Here is a 9,502-nt window from a genome sequence, read left to right on the forward strand (position 1 = left end):
GTTTGAGTCAAGTGTTTGATAATTTGAGGGTGTGTTTATGCAGAGCCGGCCCTGACCAATGTGGTGCCCTAGGTGAGATTTTGGTTGGTGCCCCCTGCTTCATCAATCATCGGGTTGATTGTGTCACTATTAAAGAAACAAATAAAAAGCAAATGAATTGTACATTTTAAGGTATAACAAGAAATAAATATAGGTGTTGCACAAAAAACTATTTAAAAGTATTTTACATAAATATTTTTAATAATAAAAAAAAAAAATAAAGAACTACCACCAGTGCAATGAACATATGTGTGTTTTAATATATATTTATTTTAAAAACTTGCTGAGTTAAGCTAATATTAGCACCTATGACAGTATTGTAAAATTGTGGCAGTATATTAATCACGTGACGTGATGCAACGTGCCAATCTGCCTTTCGAAAAATTGGGCATTTTAAGACCTTTTGTGCATCCATTAAAAAGATCTGTGGGTGGGGTCAGCAGTTGGAGCTCACTGATTGGTTATGGAGTGATGGTGTTCACTAATATCATATAGGTGAAAAAGCTACAGACAATGAGTGTTAGTTGTGAGTCAAAAGAAAAGAAAAACATTCAAAGAAAAAGAAAGAAAACGCCACTGCTACAGATTGGCAGCATTTTGGATTTGTTTAAAATAAAAAGGAAAGCCAGCAAACCTATGAGTCAGTGTGTAAGATCTGCTTACCAAGATTCTCTGCCAAAGATGGAAACACATCAAACATGCATTCTCATATTAAAACTAAGCACCGTTCAATTACAATTCAGCAGGTGCTAGAAAAGTCCCGAATCAGTTACCACTTTAATTGGAGTTTGTCAAATACCAAAAATACAAAAGAGATGATAGAATGCGATTACAATAACTACCTTTCTGAAGAGAACTTTTACTGTACAACATCAAATCAAATATATTTGTATAGCGCTTTTCACAACACGTTGTCACAAAGTGCTTTACAGGATTTACAAGGTTAACAATACTATGGGTCCAAATCCCTAACGAGCAAGCCAAAGGCGACAGTGGCAAGGAAAAACTCCCTATGATGGTGGGGAATAGGAAGAAACCTTGGGAGGACCAAGACTCAAAAGGGAACCCATTCTTCATTGGGCGGCCCATTAACACACAAATTACACAAAAACAAATTATACAGACGAATACACAAGTTACAAACAAATCACACAATCAGGCTAAGTATAAGGTAACTAGAATGAAAGTTCTGGGTATTGATGTCTTGTCAATGTAAATGTCTTGTGATGAACGCCAGGTTTTCATTCCATGTCGGAGCAATGACACTGGTATTGCAGGCTCCAACGGCAGTGTTCCTCCCCAGGTGAACCTCGGAGAAGAAAGATATGTGATGTTCTAAATATGTAACAAATTAATCAAAGGCCAAACTAAACAGATAAGTCTTTAGTTGAGTTTTAAACATTGAGACTGTGTCTGAGTCCCGAATAGAGGCAGGAAGATTATTCCACAATTGTGGAGCTTTAAAAGAAAAGGCTCTTCCACCTACTGTGATCTTTTTGATCTTAGGAACAGTTAATAACCCTGCGTCCTGCGAATAAAGTGAATTACTGTATCAACACAGTGTGGCATGGAGAGGATCAGCATGTGATCCTGCTGAGATGTTATGGAAGCCCAGGTTGCTTTGATAGCAGCTTTCAGCTCATCCGCATTGTTGGGTCTGGTGTCTCATCTTCCTCTTGACAATTCACCATAGGTTCTCTATGAGGTTTAGGTCAGGCGAGGTTGCTGGCCAATTTAGCAGTGATACTGTGGTTGATTGAACTTACTAATTCTGTCCACTCTCTTTTGGAGCTGATTGGTTCTCCACTGCCACACGTTCATCACCACTGATCCCACAAGCAGCAGCACCAGTACCCCCATCAGAGTCCACACCAACACTGGTACAGGGACTCCCTGCCCTCTGTCTGGATGGGGCTGGACTTCTACAACATATACATTCACATTTTGGAGGTTTATCTATAAAATCAAAACATTACACAGCAGATCTTGTGGTCTTCTGCAACACACAAATATAAACAGGTGTGCACATAACTGGTACGCAGGTACGCATGCGTGACAAAAATCAGGGATGTGTAATGTCACTTGTGTTACTACACACCTTTACGTACTTGACCACCACGTTATCAACACCACTATCTCATATAACGTTACATGTTGCTTGTCAACTACTCTCGGAAATGTCCAAAAAACAACAGACATTAGGAAGCTTCTTTGGCGTTTCGCCACCTACAAAGAAACGCCAACTGGAGCTAGAGCCGAAGAAAATACTTCTTTCACAAAAGTGGATCCAAGATGTGTCATAGCTTGAAGCCAACAATGAGCGCACTGAAATGTATTGCAAAATTTGCCGCTCGCATCCACATCTAGCAGACAAAACAGGTGCGTTTTATAAGGGCTCAAAGAATTAACAATCTAATGTCCAATCGCCAGCTTATGAAATGGCGAGACAAGGTAGACTGCACTTATTAAAACCACATATGGGATAAGTACCAAACTCCATCTTCTAGTACTCACCTGAGTAACTCACTAAAATATTTATGTGCACCCCTGAATATTAACAAAGGCCCTAAACACCCACCTTCCACAATAACTGTGTATGTATGAATGACTTCATTTTTGATGTCCTGGATGATGTAAACTCCACTATCAGAGGGTGCTGTTCCTCTCAGCTCAACAGTAGAGATGAGTGATGCTCTCTGAGTGTATTCATCTTTGCACTGCAGTGAGCGTTCATGCACTGTACAGATCTGTCCACTAGAGGGAGCTGCTGCACCTGTGCTGTTATAAATCACCTCCACTGGCTCTGATGGGGGCAAATCCAGGACCAGAGAATCACCAGGCTTCATTTTAACTGAAGAATTCAAGGCTGTTGAGGAATTAAATTGGAATATTCAATATACAGTATCTTTGACCATATAACTACTGTAATAATGCTACTGTATTAACTGGGTAATAAACTGAGGACACTGACCCTCTATCTGCAGACTCACATCACAGATGTCTTTATTATTACAGGTACAGGTGTACCAGGCCCTCTTAGTGTAATCAACATCAGTGATGGTGAGGGAGAGATCTCCCTTCAGGTACTGATCATGGTACATGTGAAATCCCTCCTGTGACTGACAGGATATCTGGTCACACTGAGCCAGAATGTCACGTTGTTTATGGGACACAGTCCACGTGACCAGACCAGAACACGTCTGACTGCAGGGGAGAGTAGCAGCACCATGAAGATTCACCTTCACTAAAGAGCCTGGAAGACAAATATAAAACATTTTAAGATTCTGATGTAAAAAATAATGATGTAATAAAAATGAATTACAATGTATACATTTTCCATTGTGATTGTGTAAAATTATCCACTCACTGCACTGGTTAACTGTCAGCTTTAGAATAGATTTTAAGGGCGTACTCACACTAGGCACGGTTTGCTGGTTCCGTGCTGGGGCCCGGTTATCCCCCCCCCCCCCACTCTCCCTCTGGCCTGCACTCACACTGGCTTCAGCAACCCGGCCCGAGCACGCTTACGTCATCACAACGCCGCTTTATTTGGAAAAAAAGCGCGCTCGCACAACACTATGGAGTTCACGATTCTCTTTTTCTCTTTTTTTTTTCTCGTTTTGGGAGTGCAGAAACACGGTGCAAGCACAGATTTATCGATAATTTAACACAACGATTGTCTGCTAATCGCTTTGCCGCTATGACTGTTTAACGTGAGCATCGCATCACTGACGTCATGTTTGAGTTCCAGCGAAATGAACCAATCAGACGAGGCACCAAGCGGACCCGGGCACGGATAGCGCTCACACTAGAAGCGAACCGTGCCCGAGTCCACATGAATCGTGCCCTGGCCCACCTCTTCAAGCGGGCCCGAGCACGGTTAACTGATCCGGGCCCGGATCACAGAGCCTAGTGTGAGTACGCCCTAAGGTTCTAGTCATGGTTTTTAAATGTCTTCATGGTCTTGCCCCTCTTTACCTGAGTGAAATGATGGTTAGATATGTTCCAGTCAGGTCTCTCAGGTCTTCAAACAGTAATCTACTGGTGATTCCTAAAAGCCGATTAAAGATTGGCGAGGGTGCTTTTAGCCACTATGGCCCAAAGCTCTGGAATTCTCTTCCTGAAGAGCTCAGAGGCATTTCATCCCTGCATAGTTTTAAGAGCAGTCTCAAAACATTCCTGTTTAGATCCGCTTTTAGTTAAGAAACTCTATCTTAATAGTTTTCTCTTATTTACTTTATGTAAAGTAATGTCATGGCCTGGCGGTTAGGGAACTGGTCTTGTGACCGGAGGGTTGTGGGTTCGATTCCCAGACAGGCCATGACTGAGGTGCCCTTGAGCAAGGCACCTAACCCCAACTGCTCCCCGGGCGCCGGGCTAGGGCTGCCCACCGCTCTGGGCACGTGTGATCCACAGCCCCCTAGTAATCACTAGTGTGTGTGTGTGTTCTGACTGCACAGATGGGTTAAAAGCGGAGGACAAATTTCGATTGGGGTGTAAAAATCACAATTGACAAAATATGGCACATTTCATTTCATTTTTTTTTTTTTTTTATTATCTTATTTACTTTACTTTTTTACTTTTTGTTATTTTAATATTTTTATCTTTAATTTCTTTTAACATTTTCCTTTTGTCTTTTTGTCTTATCTCCTTTTAATGTTTCTTTTATTTATACTGTAAAGCACTTTGAGTTACATGTATGTATGAAAGGTGCTATACAAATAAAGATTATTATTATTATTAAAAGTTAAATCATTACACACAAAATGGTTCAAACCTGATGACCACAAAGAACCAGTTCAGTACACCTACCAGTGGTGACTGTCAGCAGGAGTAACAGCAGGACACAGTGACACCTGCAGCAGGACTGACAAGACAAAAGAGAACCCAGTTAGTACTGCACATAGGAGACAGGAGAACCCAGTTAGTACTGTAAAGAGGAGGCAGGAGACCCTAGTCAGTACTGTACACAGGAGACCCCATTCAGTACTGCACAGAGGAGACAGGAGAACCCAGTCAGCACTGCACAGAGGAGACAGGAGAACCCAGCCAGTATTGCACAGAGGAGACAGGAGAACCCAGTAAGTATTGCACAGAGGAGACAGGAGAACCCAGTCAGTATTGCAGAGGAGACAGGGGAACACAGTCAGTACTGTAGGTTAAAATAACATTTTGCTTTAGATAATAAATACATTTTTTGAGTTAAATAAAACGTGCATATGTTTGTATTTATTTTCATGGTCTTTGTCTTTTTATTTAACTAAACAAATTCATATTTCAATGCAACATCCTGATTTTTTTAAATAATGTTTATTTTCTTGCCTTATGTTTTGACTTACAATTGTCAAAAATTAGACTTGACTGCCTTGCGCTGGAAGACTAAAGGCAGACTACTGAAACGCCTTTTCCACAGGTACAGCACGATTTGAAATGACAGGAAATGCAACGCTTTCTTTTAGGGTGGCATCTCGGCTACTAACGTATTTCTTACCTTTCTGTTCATTAGACCTTCTGACTGCGGTCACTTCTCCTGAAATCTGACTCGACTATTCAAAATCTATCAACGAGAGTCCGTCTAACCACCCGAAAAGTGTTCGTTATTAAGCGTAAATGTTTATCAGCATTTAAAAGTACCGCTAGCATAGTTTTGTTCCGAAATTAAATTTACCGCCTTCCTTCTTTCCGCCAATCAAAGTGAATTTCCTGTACCGCATTACTTGTACAATGTGCGCATGCGAAAGCAATTTACGGCACTGACCGAATTTAACCCCTTGCAAATATAACAGTCATACTGGTTTGACTGTCAAGGAAATGCCTGTATATGTTATTTCATATGGAACACACGGGGACGTTAAATAGATATTATTAGATTAGACAGTAATTAAGAGACAATGGTTGGTGTTTCTTCAGTTTCTTTATTTCTCCAAAGCCACAGTCACCATCTACAACGGGCTCTTGGCGCCCTCCAGTGTCCAGTTATGTAAACTACAAGCGAACCAAACCACATACAGTACAACTGATTTAACCGCCGCGTATCACACAAACACACACACAATAGTGGGAGAGCCTTTGGGTTATGGTATAACAAAAATATTTCAAAGACCCGAGTGTAGCTAAGAACAGTAATTAATTGTACGTATAGGCATGAAAAACAAACGTCAGTGTTTGTATTTGTGTCTTTGAATGGGATGTTGCATTGGTCTAGTATCTGCTCTCCACTGGTTGGAGGAAATACATTATATTGCCAAAAGTATTTGCTCACCGTCCTTGATGCACATATGAGCTAATCCATAGGGTTTGATATGACATTGGACAGCTAGAACAGCTTCAACACTTCTAGGGAAGCTGTCCACAAGGTTTAGGAGTGAGTTTATGGGGATTTTTGACCATTCTTCTAGAAGCGCATTTGTGAGGTCTCATACTGATGTTGGACAAGAAGGCCTGGCTCTCAGTCTCCGCTCTAATTCATCCCAAAAGTCTTCTATCGGGTTGAGGTCAGGGCACTGTGCAGCCCAGTCAAGTTCATCCACATCAGACTGCCATCCACATCACACTCTGGCACGGTCATGTTGAAAGAGGAAGGGGCCAGCTCCAAACTGTTCCCACAAAGTTGGGAGCAGGGAATTGTCCAAAATGTCTTGGTATGTTGTATTCAGAGTTCCTTTCACTGGAAAAACTGAAAAACAACCCCACACCATAATCCTCCCTCCACCAAATTTTACACTTGCACAATGCAGTCAGACAAGTATTGTTTTCCTGGCAAATGCAAAACCCAGACTCGTCCATCAGATTGCCAGATGGAGAAGCGTGATTCTTCACTCCAGACATCGCGCATCCACTGCTCTAGAGTCCAGTGGTGGCATGCTTTACACCACTGCATCCGACGCTTTGCACTTGCACTTGGTGATCTATGGCTTGGATGCAGCTGCACGACCATGGAAACCCATTCCATGAAGCTCTCTGCCCACTGTTATTGAGCTAATCAGAAGGTCACATGAAGGTCACATGAAGCAAAGCACTTTGTAACTTTTACATTTAAGCACTTTGCCGTAAATGTAAATGGAAATGTTTGTTTTGATTGACTCTGTATTGATTGATCTTCACTCAGAGGGGATGTATTTTTTACATCAGATTAACTTATTTTAGTTCATCTGATGGTAGATATAGAGCTAATGTTCGCACATTTCTAACAGTGATGGGAATCGCTGATTTACAGAGTAGAGCTATAAATTTCAAAAAACGTTTCTCATCAACTTCCACAAAGAGATTTTCATAGCATGGTCACTTTGTAGTACAGATACAAGCTGCTTCCTTTTTAGTGTTCTGTATTAGTTAGGAATCACCACATCCAGTCTAAAATAAGTCACATCAATTCCACTAGTGTAATGCATATAGCACAGTTGCAGTATGTATGTATTATATCACAACAAGATGCTGGTACTGCTGTGTATATAACAATGATCAGACATATATGACAGTATATTTGTATCTGATCCCTGTACCAGTGTGGGTGTGGACTCTTGATTCTACTGGTAATGTTGTTGTGCTGCTGTGGGATCAGTGGTGATCAACGTGTCAGCGGAGAACCAATCAGCTCCAGAAAAGATCTGGAGTGGATGGAACCAGTCAGTAATAACCACATCAGTGTCTACATGAATGACATTGTGAAGTCCGGCCATCATTGTGGTGTGAGTTCCATACTGGGAGAACTTTTGGAGACTTGACCAGAGGAGCAGCTTTTGGTAGCGGACAGGAGACTGTGTGACAAACTACTAGAACTAGAAACTAGAACTTTATACAAAGCAGCTATTTACATCATGATTAGCCTGTGTGTGAACGTTTGTCTGTATGGTTAAATCCGTGTTTGTGTTATTCGTAGCACCTGTCTCTTGTCTCATCATTATGGGTTGTACTTGTCTTGTTATTGTTAAGTGTATTTAGGCATGTATGTTGTCTTTGATCCTTGTTAGTTGTTGTCGTTGTCAGTGTTATTGGAGTACAATCGCCTCACCCAGTAACGTAGGTGTCTTCATGTCTATGACTATTAAAATAAATGTTGTATGTTCAACTTGCTCTTGCTTTAGCACCAAAGTTCCTCTGCAAGACCATTAATGAAGTCTCTTCTCTCTGTGGACCCCATGCATGTTGACTCAAATCCAATTTATTTATATAGCGCATTTTATGAACCATGTTGACACAAGGCAGCTTTACACGTGGGTCCATAGCCGATGCACCAAACGTGCATTCATACCAGCCAGGTTAAGCATGTTGTAAAACTGGAAAATGGAAGCACTGTGTACAAAACATAGACTGTATTACATGCATGTCCACAAACACACAACAGGCATGAAGGCATAATCCCATCATAAGGCCAAAACATAGATTTTCAATTAGGACTCTGGAATAACCTTAGTACATCAAACATATAATAATGCAGCAGAAAAAAAATTAACTATGAATCAGTTTAGAACAATCCCCCACGATAATTGTTTGCATTCACAGTTAAAGAAGTTGATAATGTCAGTCTGGTTAACTTCAGCACAAATATGGCCAAACACCTCCTTGCTCTGATTGGTTCTTCAGGTGTGATGGATTCTTGCAAATGATACTAGCAAGAGAATGCGGAGGGAGAATAGTCTCCTACTACTTTCAATCAATCAATCAATCAATCAATCAAAGTTTATTTGTATAGCGCTTTTCACAACACATGTTGTCACAAAGCGCTTTACAGGATTTAAAAGGTTAACAATACTATGGGTACTTTCCTACTGCAGCATTAACGGTAACTGTCAAGTTAGAACAGTAGTCCATAAAATCCTTAGAGCAACATCAGTAATATTAATGTGGATGAGACGAAAAGTTTATCTTATATTTTGTATATCAGGTACCAAGTGATGGCTTAGTTACCTTGAAAAAGTAATCTGATTACTGATTACTCCTTTTAAAAGTAACTTAGTTACGTTACTGATTACTTGATTTTAAAAGTAACTACGTTAGATTACAAGTTACTAGTTACATTCAGCAGCAAAATAAATTTTTCCAATACTCACTTTATTGGAAGTGCATTTTTAACAGTAACAATGTATTGAAGCAGGTTCAGTAACCGAGACAGAAACTGCTTACTCTAAAAATCCCGAGGAGGGAAACTTTATTGATAACGCAACCCTGGCGCGCGCAGGCGCCACCCCCCAGTGTCACCTAGAGGGCTAAGACACCTTGAGTGGCCAAGTGTCTGTCCGTTAGGGAATTCACTGTGAGGAGTAGTAGTCGCTACAGTATCTCCTGACATTATGTTTGTGTAGCTGCGCGGTATTATTTGTAAATTTATTTGTAAACGTAATACAAGCGAACTGTTCAATCAGACAGCTACTTGTTGTGAAACGAAATACCATTACAATTTCAAGCATTTTTAAGTAGGCTACGTTAGTCTAAATTCCAGCACTTTTCAAACGTGGAACACAAA

The 9,502-nt window shown here is 40.7% G+C and overlaps 1 protein-coding gene across 2 annotated transcripts; it reads right to left on the reverse strand.

The window, feature by feature from the left end:
• Positions 1 to 289: 289 nt before the first annotated feature.
• Positions 290 to 5,722, reverse strand: LOC143509889 (uncharacterized). 2 transcript variants are annotated; one of them, XM_076998730.1, is made up of 6 exons: positions 5,531 to 5,722; positions 4,852 to 4,906; positions 3,011 to 3,292; positions 2,813 to 2,905; positions 1,806 to 1,961; positions 290 to 1,348 (listed from the first exon to the last, which is right to left on the reverse strand). In XM_076998730.1, exons 1-6 carry the CDS (start codon positions 5,540 to 5,542, stop codon positions 1,281 to 1,283), a joined length of 666 nt encoding a protein of 221 aa, XP_076854845.1. In that variant the 5' UTR covers positions 5,543 to 5,722; the 3' UTR covers positions 290 to 1,280. The 2 variants fall into 2 exon arrangements, with proteins under 2 accessions (XP_076854845.1, XP_076854844.1); XM_076998729.1 differs by having other exon boundaries at positions 2,618 to 2,905.
• Between the last annotated feature and the right edge of the window lie 3,780 nt (positions 5,723 to 9,502).

Source organism: Brachyhypopomus gauderio, chromosome 3 (genome assembly GCF_052324685.1).
Source record: "Brachyhypopomus gauderio isolate BG-103 chromosome 3, BGAUD_0.2, whole genome shotgun sequence".
Lineage (NCBI taxonomy): Eukaryota > Metazoa > Chordata > Actinopteri > Gymnotiformes > Hypopomidae > Brachyhypopomus > Brachyhypopomus gauderio.

Coding starts and splice junctions, on each gene's coding strand:
- LOC143509889 (XM_076998729.1), bottom strand. Junction 2,906..3,010: donor TGTGAGTCTGCAGATAGAGG/GTCAGTGTCCTC, acceptor ATTCCTCAACAG/CCTTGAATTCTTCAGTTAAA. Junction 1,962..2,617: donor ATACACAGTTATTGTGGAAG/GTGGGTGTTTAG, acceptor TATATGTTGTAG/AAGTCCAGCCCCATCCAGAC.